The 21,244-nt window shown below is 47.3% G+C and overlaps 1 protein-coding gene and 1 long non-coding RNA gene across 3 annotated transcripts; both read right to left on the bottom strand.

The window, feature by feature from the left end:
* Positions 1 to 822: 822 nt before the first annotated feature.
* Positions 823 to 20,233, bottom strand: LOC146506096 (phosphatidylinositol 3-kinase regulatory subunit alpha-like). Of its 2 annotated transcripts, XM_085179998.1 has the most exons (17): positions 20,016 to 20,233; positions 16,900 to 17,351; positions 16,029 to 16,158; positions 13,529 to 13,621; positions 12,987 to 13,058; positions 12,785 to 12,901; positions 12,489 to 12,687; positions 11,946 to 12,028; positions 5,079 to 5,184; positions 4,902 to 5,000; positions 4,208 to 4,388; positions 4,011 to 4,136; positions 3,629 to 3,771; positions 3,164 to 3,340; positions 2,997 to 3,071; positions 2,515 to 2,685; positions 823 to 2,406 (listed from the first exon to the last, which is right to left on the bottom strand). In XM_085179998.1, the coding sequence occupies exons 2-17, from the start codon at positions 17,089 to 17,091 to the stop codon at positions 2,217 to 2,219; spliced, it is 2,154 nt and encodes a 717-aa protein (XP_085036124.1). In that variant the 5' UTR covers positions 17,092 to 17,351; positions 20,016 to 20,233; the 3' UTR covers positions 823 to 2,216. The 2 variants fall into 2 exon arrangements, with proteins under 2 accessions (XP_085036124.1, XP_085036125.1); XM_085179999.1 differs by lacking the exons at positions 11,946 to 12,028; positions 12,489 to 12,687; positions 12,785 to 12,901; ... (3 more) ...; positions 16,900 to 17,351; positions 20,016 to 20,233 and adding an exon at positions 10,032 to 11,852.
* LOC146506097 (uncharacterized) lies at positions 14,708 to 16,022 on the bottom strand. Its single transcript, XR_014877183.1, has 2 exons — positions 15,501 to 16,022; positions 14,708 to 15,460 (listed from the first exon to the last, which is right to left on the bottom strand). It is a non-coding gene; the product is annotated as an uncharacterized LOC146506097 (long non-coding RNA).
* Positions 20,234 to 21,244: the final 1,011 nt, after the last annotated feature.

Genomic DNA, 21,244 nt, shown 5'->3' with positions numbered 1-21,244 from the left:
TATTTTAAAAACTATTTAAAAATATGGTTGTTGTAGTAATACTTCTGGAATAATTTAGTGGTTCCACGGGATAGTACAGATACAATTAGTACTGAAAAACTTTAATTTCTTGTAAGACTAATGAAATGAATCAGTGTTGTTGGTATTATGCAGCGTCCACAGTCACATGATTTGACGTGTCAGCTGTTTTATACTCAAACCTATTGTAACATAATTACACATTTACAGCTGTTAAAATCCTCTGATGTACAATAAAAAACCTTCTTACTTTAGAATAAAACAGTGTTAAAACTTATAAACCTGTTTAATGTTACGATGACCAGCGCTGCTGGTTTCAGCCTCCTTAAAACACGAGAACAAACGTCGCAGCTTCACTTTTCACCTACAGCCTTAAAAGTTTATTTAAAACCAAAAACTTGTTTAAGTGTTTAAAAACAAAGATTCGATTATTTAAACAGAAAAGTTCGTCCTTCTTGTTCGACAGTAAATATTTTTACAAATTGAGATCACGTCATGGAGCAGTGATGCATCACATTCAGCCGTTTTGTGCAGTAACTTTAAGAAAATGTGGAAATGTTTACTTTCAAACGCTGAAAAGCATCTTTGCATCGAATCTGATCTGAAGCATCGACCAAACAGCGATGCTCGTTCCTGCTCGCGTGTCGGGGGTTAGGGTTAACACCTCCACGTAGCCGGACAACCTGCAGCTGTTACATCAGCGGAGTTTACTGTACAAATACATCAATCAGCTGATTTTCCGCGAGCACTGAAACGTGATGCTGACGCTAAACGGAGCACAGACTGACGACAAACAGACGCGTCAATGTTTCAGCGTAAAGGCCGACATTTGTTTATTCCAGCTTCCAAACAGTTCATCTCAAACATTTTACAGTTTTGGTTTTAGTAACAGGCGTCACAAAGTCCACAAACCTGAAGCATCCACGTTTCAAACGTCTCAGCGGGAGTTCAGGCCACGCCCCCGTACTGAGCGTCACAGTGGGGCGTGTCCTCTAACGAGCCACACAGGAAAATAAGAATAAGCCATAAAAACCTCGTCAGTGGTCGAACTGAGCAAACCGGTGTTCAGAAGTTCAGGAAACTCGATTCCACGACTGAAACGATCCACCGCTCGTTCATGATCGACCTCGGTTCTGATCCAGACCTCGGACTTGTGCTGACGGGCGTGGAATGAAAAGAAGAATTAAAGAGCGGCGAAATCCAGGATGCACAAACTGAGGAACCGAAACACGGAGGGGAGGGGGGACGAGTCCTCGCTCGGTCGGGTTTAGCCCTCGTCCAGAGTCACAGTGTTCACTCCGACGCCTCTTCATCATCGTCGTCCTGCTCTCGTCTCACAGTTCGGCCGAGCTGCAGCGAATCAGCGCCATGATTAAAGCGTTCATCATCCCGACGTGCCGGCTGCGCTCAAGCCGAACACGTGCCCGTATCACGCTGGATCAGACCCGTCGGGCTGAGCTTCGTTTCCCCCTCAGACTGAAACGTGTTCTTCAACAACGCCAGCGCACGACCTGCTGTGACTCTGATCCACATCACAAAGAACAAAAGGCTGAAATCAAAGAGTCAAAATGATTTTTTAACTTTTTAAATCAAACGTATTAATGTTTACATGTGTCAGGTTTGCACGAATGACAGGAAACTGTTGCACAAAGTTAGAAACTAAACACAGGCGGGGAAACATGGACGCAGCTGCAGGGTCACAGTCAGGAAACACCTTCACCTGCATTCTACCTGAACGCCACCAGAGGGCGACAAAAATACTTCCAGTCCTACAGAAGTCTGAGGAACCAATGACCTCTGACCTCTGACAACTGCTCATTTTGGGTCATACTGAATAAATCATCAAGTCTGTAAATTTTGGTCACACCAGGTTTTAGGCGACAGCAGCTCCGCCCATCCTCACACCGCCTGTGAAACACGGCGTCCCTGCCTCGCTTCTGTTCCTCGGTGACATCGATCTGTAGCAGACAAACAGCCCGGAGCACCGTGAGCGTGCTGACAGAAGGGAAAGCGTGATACGGGCACGTCTGTAACGTGTTCCTCGCAGGAAGTTCAAGCTTCACGTCGCCTTTCACAGGAAAACGTTTATCGGCGCGTCAGCCTGAACAAAAAGCTTCATCCAGACGCTGATGTGTGTCTGCAGAGGGAAATGAGGAGAGGCGGGGAGGGGGGCGTGTAAACGATGTCGGGGGGGCGGGTCACCGTCTCTGCTGGCTGTACACGGGGAAGGCCAGCGTGACGTTGAGCGAGTCGTTGTGCTGGACCAGCGACGTGTGCTGGTAGTGCAGCACCAGCTCCTTCAGCGAGCCGTACAGGTTGTAGGGTTCAGCGAAGCCGTAGCCGGTGCTCGTCTTGTTGATGACGCAGTGCTTCACCTCGCCATCCACCCTGTGGGGGAGAGAGAGAGGTGAGACTGAGGTGATAAACACTGAAGCAGGCTGATGTGCAGTAAACGGGTGAAGAAGAGGAGCAGGAGGAAGATGGCGTGTTGCTTACACCACGGAGCAGGCGTAGCAGCCCGGCTTGCTGCTGTCCCGGACCAGGAAGGTGCCGTCCCTCTTCCCTCGCAGCAGAGACTCCGCCTGGCTGCGGTTGATGTTTCCGAGGCGCCACAGACGCTCGTCGTGATGAGGAAGGTCCTCCTCATCCTCCACCATGCTGTACTCGCTGAGAGGGCGGAGACAGAGGACTGTGAGGACGCTGCTTTACTCGAGTACTTTGCTTTGATTCAGGCTGAGAGCTGCCTGCACCTTGTGTGACCTTTGACCTTTCAAGTAAATTTAACGAGGTTTCTCTCGAGAGTAAAGCCTCCATCTTTAGTCACATGACTACACAGCGTGACCTGCCATCATCGTTTTACAGTCACACTGAATTCTAAAGGCTGGACTTATTTGTGACTCCTCCTCCTTTGGGTGGAGCAGCTGACGGAGGCTTTGGGCACTAAAACAAACTGAACCGCTGGTGTGGGCGGTACTTACTCCTCCGTGGTTTCGTTCTTCAGGCCGAGCCACTCGTTCAGCCTCCTCTGCCGAACGCCTTTCTGAGTCAGCCACCTGTGAACACACACACACACACACACACACACACACACAGTTATTAGTCTATCACACCGTCACAGCCGTGCGGCGCTCTGGGCGTCACCTACATCAGGTACTGGTCCCTGGTCTTGCGGAGCTGGATCAGGTCTGGTTTGATGCTGTTCATCTTCTTGTCGATCTCTCGGTAGTCGGCCGCCTGCTTCTTCAGGTCCACCTCCAGGTGGCGCTTGCTGTCCACGATCTCGCTGATGCGGGACTTGAGCTTGTCGTAGTTCTCCATGATCCTGCGGAGACGCAGCGGGAGTTCACTGTCACGTGACAAACACGCTGCTGCACGGCGAGCGCGCAGACTCATCATCTGTAACGTTTGTGTTTCTATCGTCGTGTCGATATAAAAACATTCAGATCAAACTGAGCTGAAGCTCATTTCTGACTCCAAACTTCGTTTAGCAGCAGGTGGCTTTCTTCCTGCAGTCTCTGCTGCCATGGCAACCGGGCTTCCTTTTAGTGTGTGTGTAGATGTGCTTTTCCCCTCAACGAGCTCCGTCACAGTTGCCATGGTAGCGGCTTACCTCTGGATCTCCTTGTCGTTTCCCTCCCGGCGAAACTTCTCGATGTACTCTTTGCTGAAGCGCTCCTGAGTCTGACACTGCTCCTCGAAGATCTTTATGGTCTCATTGAACGCCTCGATGGCCGTCCTCTTCATCTGGATCTCCTGATGATGATGAGGAGGAAGAGGAGGGATGTTTTATTTACCATAATTTAAATGTAATAATTTTAATTAACTGTAGGCTCAAATCTCTGTCCTCTTCCCCGTTAACACCCTTAAACGATCAAGCACTAAAAGTAAAGAATCAGCTACTTCCTAAAACCCTGTAAGTATCCTGATCATCACTGTTTGTAGTTCTGTTTCATAAATCTGTAGTTTTATTAGAGAACTTCCTCCGAGCGTACCTGCGACGTTCTGGTGTACTCCTCGTACAGCCTGTCGTACTCTCGGTTCTTCTCCTGGTACTGCAGGTGATACTCGTGCAGCTTCTTCCCCACCGCCTCGATGCTGTCCTCCTTCACCACCTGATCCTGAACGACAACAACGCAGCGGTCAGACGCCGTCGTTAACCAAACGCAGACTCTCAGAGAGCGCGACCCACCTGTTGGTGCTTGGAGACCGGGTAGAGCAGCTTGACGTCCAGTTTGGGGTTGTACTGGGCCAGAGACTCGTGTCTGTAATGGTTGATCAGCTCCACCACCGAGCTGAAGGTCAGGGGGTCGGAGAAGCCGTACTTCCCCTCCCGATGGAAGATCTTTATCAGCTTGTTGTTGCCTCCTTTCCTGCAGGTGACGAGAGAACGGAGAGCTGGTGAACTCAGAGGCCGCGGCATCGTCCAGACACAAACCAGTCGTGCTGTGGACGTTTACTGCACAGATAACAAGACTGTAACTGTGCAAACCAGGAAATCTGTAAATCAGCTGGAAGACGTAGGCCTTGGCCCCCTGGTGGACAGTGAGGGCGCTGCAGGTGAGCAGCCACAGATCACTGAGAGTAAATTACTTTTATAGGATTTTAAAAATGTGACTTAACGAGTATAAAGTTGTTTAACTTTGTATAAATGTTTTATTCTTACAAGATTAGCAAAGGTTTCATCTGCACAATGGTTCCACATTCAGCTGAACGTTTCTCTCAGCTTCATTTGAGCCTCGTATCCACGAGTTTTGGCTCTTAAACCCTTCACGCCTGTAGATCATTCAGTCAGTCTTTACATTTAAACGTTATATAAACTTCATTTCTGCTCACTGGATTTTAAACCTGTGTTTGAAAAGCCAGTGCTGCACTGAGAGCTTTACCTCAGAGTCAGAGTGTAATCTCCGTGCATCTTGGTGGAGGCGTCTCGGACCAGAAACGTACCGTCGGCCGTGTCCCTCAGCTTCTCGTTCACCTCCTCCCTAAAACGGCAAAAACAGACTCTGCATCACTCCGTACATCCTGCATGTCCTCCCACGCTGTGTGTGTGTGTGAGTTACCTGGAAATGTCTCCCCAGTACCACTCGGCGTCCTGCAGAACCATGCTGTTGTTGAAACTGGTGGAAGGAGCCGGAGCCGAAGACTTCACAGGTTTAGGAGGTAAAGCTGAAACAGAGAGCGAGGAGGAGGAGTCACACCCGTTGTCTTTTTGATGGATGAATAATCAGGCCCCATCTTATCTTAATGACCTTGTAGTACCATATCACCCTATTAGAGCACTTCGCTCTCGCTCTGCAGGCCTACTTGTTGTTCCTAGAGTATTTAAAAGTAGAATGGGAGGCAGAGCCTTCAGTTTTCAGGCCCCTCTTCTGTGGAACCAGCTTCCAGTTTGGATTCAGGAGACAGACACTATCTCTACTTTTTTTTTTTTAATAGTTTCCATCCTATCCGGTCTTTAAGTCTGACGTTATTAGCTGTTATTATTGTCCCAAAGTCAAATGAACACTGCGGCATCACTGAGAGTTACAAACTGTCTTTCATCTGTAATAAAATGATCAGCGTTGCTGCTTTACCAGGTGTAACAAAGTTTAACATCCAGGCATCCATGAAAACAGGATTTATTACATTTAACAGAGTTAGAAGTTAGCAGGACGTTAGCTCGCTAGCTTCCACCTAAACATGATATAGCATGTTCTGACTGAGAGATTTCTGAAAATTCAAACGTACAGCTCTGCTGTCACTTCCAACATGAATGAAGACAGAAAACTAAACAGCAGTGACGTTTGTAGTTTAGTTGGGCTAGCTGGTATATAATGATGTGCTACGTGATCGCTAGCGACACAGCTATGTTAGCATAACATAAACAGTGAAGCTGGAGGATGAACGCTAACTTTGTTCCACTCTATAAAAGTTAACGTGAGGGTTCCTGATGGTTAGAGACAAATGCAGTCACATGGCAGGATGCTGTAAACGGGCCAAACTTCAGTCAGGAGAACAACTGAGATAATCCATCCACAATACGAGGTTAGTCATTAATATACTGCTGCTGGGCTGCAGTTACAGTAGAAGGGTTTAAAACACTGAGCTTTAAAACAATTAGCGGCAATAAAAACAGTGATCACTGACTGTTTTTAGGGGCTTTTTGAGATTAAGTAGAACAAGATACAAAACATGTTAAAAACACAACAGCCTTATTAAACGCAGAGTAGTTTGGGCCCGGAAGCAGGTTTCATCACGTCATCACTTAAAGAGCGGATTAAAACAGAGTTCTTCCTTCCCACTGTCACCAAATGCTCCAGGGTGAGTTTCTCTCTCATGCTGTAGAGCAGCAGTAGGCAACTCCAGGCCTCGAGGGCCGCTGTCCTGCTGGTTTTAGCTCAATGATCTCACTTTGGGTCAACACTCCTGAATCAAATGATTAGTTCATTACCAGCATCTGGAGAACTTCAGGACATGTTGAGGAGGTCGTTTAGCCGTTTGAATCAGCTGTGTTGGATCTAAGACCTGCAGGACAGCAGCCCTCGAGGCCTGGAGTTATCTACCGCTGCTTTAGAGTCTGTACCACATGAAACACCGTGAGGTAAGTGCTGTTGTGAACCGGTGCTCTCCTCCTCACAGCCTCACCTGTTCTAAAGTCACACCACCAGGGGGCGCTAACAGGTGAGCATTTGAGTGTGGAAATGAACAAAGTATTTAAACCTTTGTTAACCCTTGTATGGTGTTCGGGTCTGTGAGACCCGTTTTCAGTTTTTTTCAAAAGAAAAATTAAACAATTATTTTTTCAACCTGAAACTCATTGGCTTTGGCTTATTTTCTGTGAAGAACATAAATCCAAACTAATTTTCAATGACCTCATACTGTACCTCCCCCCACGCATTTACATTACATACAAGGTGTTCGGGTCCACTGGACCCAGGTCTAATAAAAGTGTTGAAAGTGTCCTGTGTTCCCACTCTGTCTTCCTCCTTTCTGGTGCTGCTGATAGTGTTTTCTTCCCCTCCTGCTCCGCACAAAGTTGCAACAATTCAACTATCAACACGTCTGCTCTTACATTCCCACACATTTTACCCTCTTTCTTGAGGGATCCAAATTTTATTTTCTCATACCCTGTCCCACCTGCAAATTAGGGGCATAATACTATAAATAAGACTTTGCCAGTGTGTTTCTTTATAACAACTGATCAAGATGGCCAAAGATTATCTGCTGCGAGGGCCATCCAATTGATTTTGGAAGAGAGAGGAGCTTTGGATGATGATGTTGACAAAGAGGTTTCAGAATAGAGTCAGAGTCTGACAGTGACTTTGAAGAAGAGGATGAGCTTGAGCACCATTTAGTAACAAAACGAAGATGAGTAGCCCATCTGCAGCCAGCTCCAGAACCAGAACAAGCCCACCAGACAGCAAGTGAAGAAATATGGATGTCAATAACTGGTGACATTGAATGGTCTTCTTGCCCAAGAAATGAGCCACTCTGCAGAGCTGTTACTGTGATAAGCCAGGGCCAACACGGCTGACAGGTACTCATGTGCAGGTCAAGTCTTCATTTGAGCTTTTCATCCCAGATTCCATCCAGAAAATTATTCTGGATTGCAGTAATCCAGAATGAAGGTGTGTTTTTGGAGAGAGGTGGAAGGAGATGGACCAAATTCATCTAAGAACTCCAAAGGCGTACTTTCTTTCTTATCCTTGCAGGAGTTTTCAGGTCCAAAGGGGAATCCACAGAATCCCTGTGGGATGCAGAAACCGGCAAGAACCTTTCCGTGCATCAATGTCTCTGGAAAACTTCCACAAAATTTCCAGGATTATCCGCTTTGATAACCGAGACGACAGAGCAGCTCGACGGCAGAGAGACAAGCTAGCTGCCATCAGGACAGTGTGGGATAAGTGTGTGCACCACCTCCCCCTGTTTTACAACCCTGGGCCTAATGTCACCATTGATGAGCAGCTGATCCCATTTAGTTGTGAAACATGTTGCTTCGCGTGTAAATGTGTTGTGTCTTTCCACTCACTCCACTTGATTATAACTGATTTATTTTTATTAAAAAAAAAAAAAAACGAGAAGCACATTAATTCATAAATGTGATCTAACAAAGGGAAAGGGAAAAAATTAACCCTGTTTGCCGTTCATATGGCTCGTAGTTGGGATGAAGTAAACATCTGTTGAGTAATTTAACATAAAATTGTTTGATAGTGTTAATTTGGAAAGCCAAAACTCTACTCATGAACACTGAGTAACAAAAATACGAACACCACACAAGGGTTAAATCAGCCTCACAAACATCCTGCGACTGTGTTGATTTATGGCGCTCACTGACTGACGTTCACCCTGATGTCAAAGGTATCTGCAGTCATGTGACACATCAGTGACTGATGAGGGGAGGGGGGAGGAATCACTTTGTTGCGCTGGCGGGGCTTTTAAAGCTCCACGCCAGATTGAGGGACGCGTCTTCATCTGACAGCACAACCAACAGAAACCTCAGCGACGTGCCGGCAGCACGGAGGAGACTCCTCACTGAGAACAGGTGCTGCACAAACACCTGCTGTGCAGTCTCAGGTGACACACACCTGTGCACCTGCTCCACACGTCACCGGCTGCAGCAAAGTGAGCTCAGTCTGACACGATATTTACATCAGCAACAGGGCGGAGTCTAAAGGGGGGCCCGGGGGGCACCAGACCACAACTGTTTCAAGGCTTTAGTAACTTTATTTTCAAGATTCAGATTCACATAAATATGAACAAAATGTTTATTAAATCGTCTAAATAATTGAAATTATTCTTAACATTGATTAAGTATTTATATTAACTATTAATTATTAACACCAGAGCGTCTGTTTTCAGCAGGAAACGTTGCATCACATCAGAGAGTAAAACTCAGCTCTCTCGCGCACACACACACACACACGCGCGCGCGCACACACACACACACACACTTCCTTTTGTCTGACTCTACAGGTAAATATATTGACAGCGTTTAGATTCTTTGCAGGTTCATATTTATTATTTCTCATTAATGAGACATTTAGTATTTCTTATCCAAATACTCGATTATTCGACTGAATACTCGATTACTAAAATAACCGAGCATATTAGGACCGAGCTGTAGAGTAAGAGCACCATTTTGTTTGTTAAACAGGAAGTGAAACTGAGCTTATCGTCACTCACAAATAAAAAAAGTGACGGCACGCTGCGTTCAGCCCATCCGGCCTGAAAACAGCAGCCTCCAAATCGACTGTGTGCTCACCAAAATAACGTTTAACACGTTTCCTGTTTCTCTGGGGAACACCTCGCCCTCTCCTGACTGGGAGGAGGCGCACAGGGAGGAGGCGCACAGGGAGGAGGCGCACAGGGAGGAGGTGCACAGGGAGGAGGCGCACAGGGAGGAGGTGCACAGGGAGGAGGTGCACAGGGAGGAGGCGCACAGGGAGGAGGCGCACAGGGAGGAGGCGCACAGGGAGGAGGCGCACAGGGAGGAGGCGCACAGGGAGGAGGCGCACGCCATTGATAACAAGTGAAAACCAGAGGTTTGCAGCACAAAACACCTGAAACTAAACTAAGCGTCGGAGCCGTTTCTCTGAGCTCGCCGCGTCTCGTGGCCATTTTTAGGTTTGAACTTTGAGCTCAGATCAGGTTTGACACCATTTTTCTTTCTCACGCGTGGCAGGAAATCGCTTCAGACGTATCTGCGCTTCGGGAAACACTCCGACACTCGCTCGGGTGAAATCACCACGAGATGAAGTGCGGGGTCATCGTGTGCCGACAGCGACGTCACGTTTTTAACCTCGACTCCATCGGACATCTGCATTCAGACCGCCGGGTTCAGCCTGAACAGGGTGAATTTGGGCGGGGGTGGAATGACGAGAACATCAGGAATAACATGGAAACACATTTCGAGGCTTCACAGCAAACAAACTTCCAGCTTCTGATGCAGATGTTTAACCCGACACAGGTTTAGTCTCGCCGCTACGGCCATCTGATCAGGCGCTGCTCCCTCCAGGTGGGGGCTTGACTCCTACCTGGGCTCTGCATGTTGATGTAGCAGAGGATCTTGTCTCGTCCCCTCAGCGCCTCGGCCCCGCCTCCCTCCTCTCGCTCCATGTCGGCCCCTAAACCGTCACCTGTCGAGTCCTCGAGTGTTCCCTCATGTCCCGCTGCTTTCAGCCCGTTCGGCCGCCAAAAATCTGACGTCATCTCAGCTACATCTTCATTTTCAGTCACCTCGCTCAACTCAGGCCTGCTGGACGTGGCTTCGCTCTGCACCTGCAGCTCTGCTCCGCCTCCACGGCCTCAAAACCTCCTTTTTTATTTTTCCAGCTCGCCGTCCGCGGCTCGGAGACGTTTCCAAACGACGCAACTTTCTCCCGTCCGTCTCTCTCTCCCTCTCTCTCGCAGTCTCGGTTCAAAGCTCAGGAGAGCAGCTTGGAGATGTGTGACATCACCGATGGCTCCAGCCAATCCTGTGATGGCAGTGATATCACCAAGGCAACACCCCCCTCCTCCCTCCCCTCTTCATCTGCTGCATCTCTCACTCTGTGGACGGGTGATGTCATCGTTTCAGCTGCTGACCGGCTGACTCAGAGCCGAGCAGAGTGGATGGAGGAGTCGATGAATGAGCGACTAACGCAATCAGAGCTGCTCGTTGACCCACTTAACTGACCCAGAGATAAACGCCAGCGATCATGTGTGCTTTTTTTAAATCAGCTGATTTAGGCTTTAAATATTCCCTCCATCACATCTGAGAGGTTTTATCTGCTAAAACCTTCCATTTCTCTCCAAATCCATCTTTCCTCTCTGTTACCCACAGCACCCGATCCTTCAGCCAATCATCATCCTGAAAAAACAGAAAAAAAACAAACTCCTTCCTTCCTTAATGGGACAGGAATGAGCTGCAGAATTCCTGAACCCCCAAAATGGCAAATGTATGACAGAAATCCTGCCTCTTCCCCCCCCCCCCGAAGAGCCAATCATCTGCTTTCTAACAGCCAATCACGTGTGCCGGTGCACACATGAGGACCAATGTTAACAACAGCTGCCAAAAACAATCCAGGAGTGAGCGCTGTAATTACACCGCGACACATTATAAAGTATGAAATAATAATAACAACAATAATAAAGACAGAACAGACGTTCAGACGTTCGGTGCTCTGGGTCATCCTCGCTGTGAAAAACATGAAACAGGAAGTTCTGGAACCATCCGTGAGCTGCGCTGCGTGAAGCTTTCATCACGAGCATTATTTCAACCGTTTCCACCGTCTGCTGAACAAAAGTACCAGACTGTACCTCAGCACAGGCTGATCACTTCCTGTCACATCTTAACCCAAAGGCCTCACAGACGTTGCCAAAGTAACCGCGAGTTTAAACGGCGTCTGATTCTTCTGTACGACGTGTAAAACTTAAAAACATAAACCTGTCGTTCGACAGTGTGAGGACGGCGCTCAGGCCTCAGAACGCTCTAAACACTCTTGGATCTGTGTGATGTCAGAAAGGATGGATAAGCCCCACCTACTTCATGTTCACGAGGAGCAGCCAATAGGGAGAAAGACATCCCTGATCATCTTAAAGGAGGAGGAGCCAAAACAACTTGAGTGTAAGACAAAGGAGGATAATTTTTGGACTTCAGCAGAGTCCGAGAATAAAACTGTGGAGCTGGAAATGAGCCAAAGTCGTCAGCCTGAGAGCTTCAGTACTTCCCTGAGTGAAACCAAAGCCTCGTGCAGTCTTTACCAATAAACCCCGTCATCAAATCTTTGTTGCTGCACTTTTTCAGACTCATCTTTCCACCGCCGTCTCATCTGACCCGTTCGATTGAGCAACAGCTGTGCGTGACACAGACTAAACATGACGGCCAGGAACTGAAAGCAACCATACGGGAGTTTTACACACATGCACATCAACGCTCAGCCACTCGAACACAGGCAGGTGTGTGTTACCTGGTGCGGCCTGGTTCATGTTGAGCTCGCTGGTTATCAGAACCTCCAGGACCTGAACCAGAGGATCCAGACCCGACTCAGACCTGAAGACAGAGACACAACATCATCAGTGCTGTTAACAAAATGGGTCAAAGGTTTTCTCTGCTTCATCTTATTAATCATCATTAATCATCACACTTCCTGTGAGTGTGGCCTCAAATATGTGCCAGGACCTGCAAGCAGCTGACGTCCTTCCTGACATCAGTGACTCCCTGAACCAGAGCAGCGTGACCCATCTAAGCTAAACTTCAGGCCTCAGGGTTTGCAAGCCAGACAACATGTTTCTCCATGTTAGCTGCTCTTAAGAGTCATAAAATGATGCGTTATGAAACATTCCTTCAACTTAGTATGGAAAAGAAAATAAAGTGTGTATAAATAACCCGCCACGCGTGTATTAATAACCCGCCACGCGTGTATTAATAACCCGCCACGCGTGTATTAATAACCCGCCACGCGTGTATAAATAACCCGTCACATGTGTATTAATAGCTGTGGATCACTGACCCGGCGGTCTGTCTGAACAGCAGCGGGCTGAAGCTCTCTGCGAGGTTTCGGGGGCTCAGCTGGTTCCTGGAGCCGTGCAGGCAGAGTCGGGCCAGGTGTCTAACCACGCTGAGCAAGGTCAGCCCATACTGGGCGGGGCAAGTTGGCGAGCTGGCCACGCTCCGCAGCAACTGGGCGCACTCCTCTAGGTCTCTGACCTCTGGAAGCAGGAACAGGAAACAGGACAGAAGTGTGAACAAACTACCAGATCCGGTGTGAAAGAGGGAGACGGGCGGGATCGTGGGGCTTCTTCTGACCTTGAACGGCGTGGATCATGTCGGCCTGCAGCGAGGCTGGCAGAACGGGACCGGGTAGATCCTGCAGGAACCGGACCACCCCGTCACACAGGGACGGCACCTCCAGCTGCTCCAGGTCTGAAAACAAACACACATCAGTTTAAGCAGAGATTTCACGATGCAGTCGTTCTGTAATTCACAGGTGAAAACACGTCCTCCTCACCTGTGTCTGCGAGCTGCTGCGTGTCCACGCCGCCGCCGCTGAGGCTGCGATACACGCCGGGGCTGTCCAAACCTGCAGCAACACACGCATGTTACAAACACCAGCTGAAGACTTCGTCAGATCAATATTTCAAAACTTCACACTCACAGTTTGCTTTATGTTCAACCTGACATGAGGAACATAGTTTAAATAGAAGTTTTATAAGCTCCTAAACTGAAGCTGGATCTAATAAAGTGTCCACAAATGCATTTCTGAGAACTCTGCAGAACTCTAACTGCACAAATGAGAAACTGTGAAAAAGTTCCTACAGACTGAAAGTCACGAAGCTTCAAATGTTCAGTTTAAATGCTGGAAAACACCAACGCAGTGACATCAGAGTGAAGGAATAAAAGGTCAGAATAAAGCTGTGAATGCATCTGAAGGGTTAGTGTGCTGTTTGCAGATGTAGGCGTCTCGAAGCTTCAGAAGAACAACACAGATAAACTCTGAAACCAGACGCAGAGACAGGAACTGGTTGGAAATCACGTCAGTGTGTTCGGTACCTTTGGTCTCTATGGCCTCCATCAGTCTGCTGAGGAGGGGCGGGGCCGTGTCCGGGGGTCCGAACTGCTCGGGGAGGTCCGGCAGCACGAGACCTGAAGAAGAACAAACACGCAAGATTTCAACTCAAAAGTAATAAGATAGCTTCATAACGACACATTGATCTCCCTCCCTTAACCTTTATGATGTCATAAAGTATACAAGGAAACCGGGGGGGAGGGGGGGGACTAAAATTATGGAGGACATGAGAGCATATAACAGCTTTTACTTTGAAAGGATGTAGGCAACAGGAAGCTGAGTGAGCAAAACAGTTCTGTGAAACACGCAGGTAACAACAATAATCAGGATTCTTTAACCACAGCGCGCACACACACACACACTTTCTGTGCTCTGTGAGGCGGGTGGCAGCAGATCTGTTCACTCAGCAACCGCAGCCCTGACTCAACCCGAGCTCTGTGTGTGTGTGTGTGTGTGTGTGTGTGTGTGTGTGTGTGTGTGTGTGTGTGTGTGTGTGTGTGTGTGTGTGTGTGTGTGTCTTTGAGGAGTGTATCAGGACGTGAGCGTCTCTAATCTGCTCGAGTGTTCTCAGGCTCTAGTTTCCAGGTGCAGGGTCGTCACACACAGGTGTGTGCTGTTGCTCTGAGGAAGCAGCTGAAGGAAACTGAATCAGGCTGAAACCTTTCAGTTTCTTCAGCGCAGAGCGACAAAAACAAGTTTCAGTGTCGGTTTACAGATTTCACGGCTCCCTCTTAGAGCCGAGACTTTCAGGCTGTCGGCTGGTCCCAGATCAGAATCTGTTCTGGCTCCGTGTGACGGCGAGCATCACGTCTACCTCGAACTGAAGGTTTAAGGAAGCTAACGTGTTCCGTGACTGTGGCGTGACGTTTGGATGTTTTGCAGAGTGGTTGCTGTGGTAACAGCTGATCAGGCTGTTTCAGAGTTTATCAGATTATCACATTATTACTAAGAATTATCAGATTCTTAGTTGTTGAGTTTGCAGTTGTGAGATCACGAAGCCGGGATCAGAGCACTGCAGCCGCAGGAGGCGGCGCCTGTGTGACGCTTCCCTGCCGACCTCCTCGACCCGCCCGAGGAAAAAATATAAACAAGAAATAGCAATAATTTACATTTTTATTTACTCGCTTTATTATTTACCGTCTTTATTCTCTTGCTGTCTTCCCGTGCATCGTTTTAATCAGATCTGCTGCACAGCTGATCATCTCTGAATTTGCATTTTGTATTTTTATGCCAACTTTTCTTCTGTCTTCTATAAAATCAGCAGAAAATACAGGATGTGTTTGTTTTAGCAGCCTAATGTTTCTCATCCACGTCGCTGTGCTCACTGGTTCATAAACTGGGGAACTGGTTTCTGCTGCTGTGCTGGGATGTTGGGACGGCTGACGCTCGAGCTCAGTCTGCTTTTAAAACATCAGCACTTCCTCTCAGAGCGCTTTTATAAAACCCGGTGTGACACCAGGAGGACGGCTCCACATTGTGTCACGCAGGCACGTCGGCCTCTTTATTTGGCCTGACGTATGACAAAATTCAATAACATGTTTAAAAAATGGAAAAGGGTGGAGTGCCCACTCCGGGTCGGGGAGGAGTTTTAGTATTTCGGGGTCTTGTTCACGAGTGATGGGAGAAGCGAGCCGGAGATCGACAGACGGATTGGGGCTGCAGCTGCAGTGATGCAGACGCTGCACCGGTCCGTCGTGGTGAAGAGGGAGCTGAGTGTAAAAGCGAGGCTCTCAATTTACCGGTCGATCTACGTCCCTACCCTCACCTATGGCCACGAGCTGTGGGTAGTGACCGAAAGGACGAGATCGCGGATACAAGCGGCGGAAATGAGCTTCCTCCGAACGGTGGCTGGCCTCTCCCTTAGAGATAGGGTGAGAAGTTCGGCCATCCGGGAGGGGCTCAGAGTAGAGCCGCTGCTGCTCCACATCGAAAGGAGTCAGCTGAGGTGGTTCAGACATCTGACAAGGATGCCTCCTAGGCCTCGGGAGGAGGCCCCGGGGCAGACCCAGGACACGCTGGAGAGATTATACCTCTCGGCTGGTCTGGGAACGCCTTGGTGTTCCCCCGGATGAGCTGGAGGAGGTGGCTGGGGAGAGAGAGGTCTGGGCTTCTCTGCTTAGGCTGCTGCCCCCACGACCCGGTCGGATAAAGCGGAAGAAGATGGATGGATGTTTAAAAAACACGTTTAACAGTTTCAAAAAAACAAAAAACAACTCTAGAAGCAAACGAGCTGGTTTGAAGCAAACTGGTCACACAGTTAAACCAAAGTGGAAACCTGTAATCTACGACTTCTGTTTGCAGCTTCGTCACTCGTATCAAACACCAGAGAAGTCCTGGGTGAACGACTACATGACAGATCATTAGGAGGGTCCATGGTTACTGTTCAGGTTTGAAAAGTTGGACAAGTTTCTGTGGATTCACAGAAAATTTCAGCAGGATCAGACGTGGGAAACAAACTAAAAGCATCTGAGCGACTTGACTCACCCTCTGACTCCGAGTCGGCCCTCACCGACGCTGCAGATGGGGGCCTGGGTGGGCGGGGCTTCGGGGTGGGTGGAGACATCCGCTTCCTGCCGACAAACTCCACATACGTTCCCGGGAAGTCGCCTTTTTCCTGTCGTACACGAATCAAAGATCGCAGATGTGAGAATCATATAAAATCAGTAACGATCATTTTTTTGGAGACTAGTTTGGGTCACACAGCAGAAAAGCTACGAGCGTTCCCGTTAATCCCACCATCATTCCCAACAGACCGGACCAAACGTGAAGGTCGGAAAACCTGAGCTCCTCGCTCTGACCGAGGAGGTCAGAGGTCAGAGCGAGGAGGATGTGGGATGCAGAGCTGTTTGTGGAGCCGTGCAGCTACGCCGCTCCTCCACTTTTACTTCAGCTTCGTTTTCTCTTTGCATCACCGAAAAGAAGCCGAGAGGAAACAAGTAAAATATCTCACTCTGACGAGTCAACACGGAGCATTTCCTCCATCACATGTGCTAATATAGTGAGAGCTTCACTGACTGCAGGATTTATTCGAAGCGCTGCTGCAGGCGTGCTGACTGAACGAGCTGGACCAGGGTTCAGTCTGCACAGCAGCTTTTAAATGAACAAAGACACATTTCTGTGCCCAGACTGAGCTCTGCCTCACATCTGTGCGTTACAGGTTATTAGCCTATCACAGAGCTTCCACTGCTGTAACCTTTGATGTCACCACATCAGCTCGTTCACAGGGAGGCCAGCAGAGCCAAAAAGACTCCAAAATAAAGACTAAGAACTTTTATTACTTTCTTCTGCTGCTTCCTGTGACGGGACAGGTTCGTGCGGTCTGAAAGCACTTCCTGTCTCTGCTGCGGCATCGTACCTGTGTGGTTTCGTTGAAGCCCGGCAGCCAGCCGATCTCCGACGGCCGTTCTTCGGCTCCGTTGGTGCAGCCGAGCGCCAGCAGCGCCCCCTTAGTGACCAGCAGCACGTCCCCGACGTGCAGGTCGATGTCCTCCTCCCTCTCCTTCTTGTAGTCGTAGAGCGCTCGGTACTGGAAACCCTCCGAGCTCATCCTGACTCGAGTATGGCTTCACGAAAACTAACAAAACAGCTGAGTGAAAAAATATGAACATAGGTTTGAGTCCGTGTCCTGAGGGGGTCTAAAGAGGAGAATCCACGTGGACGCGCGTCTCCCCTGTCTCCATGTTGGTCCGCCACAGTCCTGTCATCCCTCCAGGCCGAGCCGCAGCCGCTCGATCAGCGCGTCCTCGCGGTTCATGAACAGCAGTCTCAGCAGAGGTAGCGGCCACATCTGTGGAGGCGACGGGTCACCTGAGAGACGAGAGGTCAAAGGTTACAGATGAGCGTGAGGAACGCGATGCGGCAGAAGACGCTTTCATCATTTAATGAGCAAAAGCTCCAAAACAAAAATGCTTTTTCTACACAGTCTGTACCTAATAAACTGCTCCCCGAGCGTTTATTTAACCTTTAAAACGAGGAAGAACCAACTTCCTGTCAGTTTATTCGTTGGTTCTGCTGCAGTGCTGGGTTTCCCCCACCACAGCGAGCCGCTGTCATTCCCGCTGCCTCGGATCTCCTCAGAGTCCGTCGGAAAACATCAGCACACTTAAATACAAAGCTTCAGATCTTCATCATCTTCATGAAGATCATCGTGTCTTCATGATGCTCTCCGTTAGTGCAGCCAGGAAATATTCTCACTTATTTTAATAACCAACCGTTTAAATGAGGGTGTCAAACATGCAGCCCGTGCATTGACATGAAGAAATATGACACACATGTGACTTCCTGTTGGAGAAGATTTGTTTGTTGTTGAGTCCTTTAAATGACTTCATATGAAGGCCACATGAACACAGTGTTACAGACGTGTGCTGAGTGAGAGTCACAAACTAATGCGCACACGCATGTCTGCAGTTTGTTACACAGGAACACGCTGACAGCAGCGCTGCCACGTGTGCGCAGAGAGCACCAGTGTGTGTCTGATAGTTCAATGAAAGGATTCAGTCAAGTTTGCAGTTTTGTTTTTTATACAATATTAGAAATGTAAAAAACTACATTTCCTGGAGTTTTTGTGGGAGTTTCCCTGTTTGGTTTGTATTGCTTGAACACTAAGGTGGGCTCACGTGACACCACAGTGCCAGCAGTGGCTCACAGCTCGTTTACGTTATGATCTACACGGTTGTTTTATTTAAATATTTACATTTTACATCATAAAAACATAAATTATATAAGATAATATGCAAGTTATTCCAATCCTATTAATAAAAGAAAACGGAACAAAGACAATGAGACATTTAAGTTCTGTAACACGTTTCACTGAAGCTGTGAGCATCAGACGTGACTGCACGCCACCAGCCTCAGAAACCTCCGAGTGCTTCAGCGAGTCACGGCCGGCTGCAGTTTTGTGCTTAAACACAGACTCTCTCTGAAAAAGACACCAGAGCAGGTCGAGCGTCACCTGCCTCCTCACACCGGCACCGCCTGACGGAGCAGATGGTTCAGCTTTAATGAGGCCTCCACCCAACCCCCCCCCCCCGTCAGGGACGCTGGCTTTGAACTGAGTGCTGATGACCTGCAGCATCCATGACCCAGACCTCAGACTTTGATTGGTCAGACTGGAGGACAGGTGCATCGGCTGCGGTCAGAGAAGGCGGCGCCATGCGTGAACACCATCATCAAGTCTAACACAGGCCATCAGCAGACCATCAAAATAAAAGCTTTCAGATAAAAGCTGCTGCTGACAGCTCCTGTTATAACTCAGACACTCCAGGTCTTCATCAGGCGCCTCATCATTATTATCATCATCATCATCATCGTTATAAATTCTTTTGTTCGAGGATTTCACAACTTTTCTCATTTCTGCAGAATGTGGATGTATAACAATAAAAATGAGACAACATTGTTATTATACAAACAAAGCCTCATTTTCCACAGTGGTTCACCTTTTTATTTATTTATGAATCACGTGACAAAAATTATCTGAGGATTAATATTATTATTGTTATTATTATTGTTGTTAAGCTGTAAATAACTGTAGTTTAAATCCAACTACAGAAATGAAACATACGTTTAGTTTTTGATCATTTAAATGTAAAAATCGCCTCCAGTTAATCCACAAACTGCGTTCTGTTCACGTTTATAATGATCACAAGATTCGAGCTGGAGAGCTCAAATTTTAATTTTGAACTTTGGAATTTGTGAAAAATATTTCTGGCATTAAATCATAACATAAAACATGAAAATAAGAACTGAGAATAATAAACTGGGACAACAATGAGTTACACGCCGTGTGGATGCTGCACAACATTTTAACAAAATCAGCAGAATAAGCTCCCTGGTGACGTTTAACAGTCAGACGTTGACCTAATAATCAGAAACAGATTTGATGTATTTAATTTCCCGTGTGGCTGAAAAAGGCTCACTCGAAGCTGTTTAACACCCAAAACACAAAGTCCGGAGCTGAAATCTGAATTTCGGCAATTTCTCTTGAATCATTAATCGACGAATTTTAATTAGTTCAGGTTCAAGCGGACATGCTTTAAGATTTAATTTAAATAAACTGGAATTTATGGATAAATTGACGTATAAATGAAAACAAAGCGACGACATTTAAAAATGTTAATAATTATAAAATACACGCAATTTACAAACATTACACACCAAACAGAGAAAATTTGTCGGGTTTTAAAGGGACTTTCGTCACTCAAAGAGCAGAAAAGGAAGAAAACCCCAAAAGTCTGACTTTAAGGGGACTTTCCACCTCGCGGGGTTTATCCCACAGAGCCTAAAATCAAACACTTTCATTTTATTTTAGCCACATGAAATCTTAATCGATACAGAGTTTAAGTAAAGCTCCCAGAAGCTGTAAAACAGCATCAGGAGCAGCTTTCAGACGATGGATCCCCTCAGGAAACGGGAAACGACAATGCATGCCAGCGCTAGCTTAGCCACCTAGCTTCAGACGCTCAAACGTCTCACCTTTATTTCTTGATGTTTCACCAATAAAAGCCTCCAACAGCACGAGCAGCGGGCGCCATGACGAAGCAGTGAGGGCACACGACCTCCTGATGGAGTTCAAAGCTGAGATGTGCCGCTGTTTTATCGATTATTTCCCAGATGAAGACACTCGTGCTTCGTCCGTCTGTATTACAGCAGGGAGACAGGTGTCAAGTGCGCGTGACAGACAGAGGTTCCGGTACGGGCTTTCAAAATAAAAGGGATTTTTAATTTTACAGCGCGAAGCATCGGCATAAAAGTTCGATTTAACCGTAAATGCTTTGTTTTCAGGATAATAGTGTTTATCAGAATCCAAAATCTAAATGTTAAAGTTATTTATTTTCTGCTTAATGTATCAAATATGTGTGTTTCTTTTAAATAAAACAAGCGATCAAAATGTTACATTTCCGAATGTCTTTCACAATAAACCTGAGGATACGAACGAGCTTAAAAATCAATAGTGGTAATTTCAAGCAGGTGAGACGTTTAGCAAACCGAAGATAGTCACGTATTCTGCGTTTCCTTTATTATTGCATCATATATTTGAGAAGTTAATAAGCCAGAAACACGGATTCAAGATCTGACAAGCGATTAAAGCTGAAAACGGGGGCTGGGTGCTTACGTCACATCCGGTAACCCAGATTTTGTTTTTTTAACGCAGTGTGCAGAGAGCCCACAGCAACAAAAGAGTGCGTGTGAGAGGGATGGGGGTTGTACTGTATTCATGCTGCACTCATTCATTCAGGCAGCTCGGGGTGTGTGTGTGTGTGTGTGTGTGTCCAGCATCATGTGACTGCTGCAGCTTTTCCAGAACAGTCACATCACATCACATGCAGCAACTCCAGACACTTATTACAAATATTAAAAAAGCTTTATTGGCATCAGAGAAGGATGACAAACATCAGTATGAAAACACTTTACAAACACACACACAGACACAACACACAATCCAACTGGAGCACACCCCCCCCCTCCCCCCAGCTCATGAATAGTTCAGTAGATTTGAATAAAATATGATTTCTGCCCTTGAAGCATTTGATGAAGAGGAAAAACAGCTTTAGCTTAACTTAGATATATTTTTACATCCTGTGTGGACGCAGAGCAGCGCTGAGAGGTAACAGTGCACAGCTGCAACAGCTGATCACATATTACTGTTTCACACAGGTCAGGCTTACTGGTGGAAACTGGGTTTGATCTGCTCATAAAGCCAG

This window comes from Neolamprologus multifasciatus, chromosome 12, assembly GCF_963576455.1.
Source record: "Neolamprologus multifasciatus chromosome 12, fNeoMul1.2, whole genome shotgun sequence".
Taxonomy (NCBI): domain Eukaryota; kingdom Metazoa; phylum Chordata; class Actinopteri; order Cichliformes; family Cichlidae; genus Neolamprologus; species Neolamprologus multifasciatus.
This window is presented reverse-complemented; position numbering and strand designations above follow the sequence as displayed.

Coding starts and splice junctions, on each gene's coding strand:
- LOC146506096 (XM_085179998.1), bottom strand. CDS start 17,091: ATGAGCTCGGAGGGTTTCCAGTACCGAGCGCTCTACGACTACAAGAAG. Junction 16,159..16,899: donor GCTTCAACGAAACCACACAG/GTACGATGCCGC, acceptor CGTGTACGACAG/GAAAAAGGCGACTTCCCGGG. Junction 3,341..3,628: donor AACGACAAGGAGATCCAGAG/GTAAGCCGCTAC, acceptor GCGTCTCCGCAG/GATCATGGAGAACTACGACA.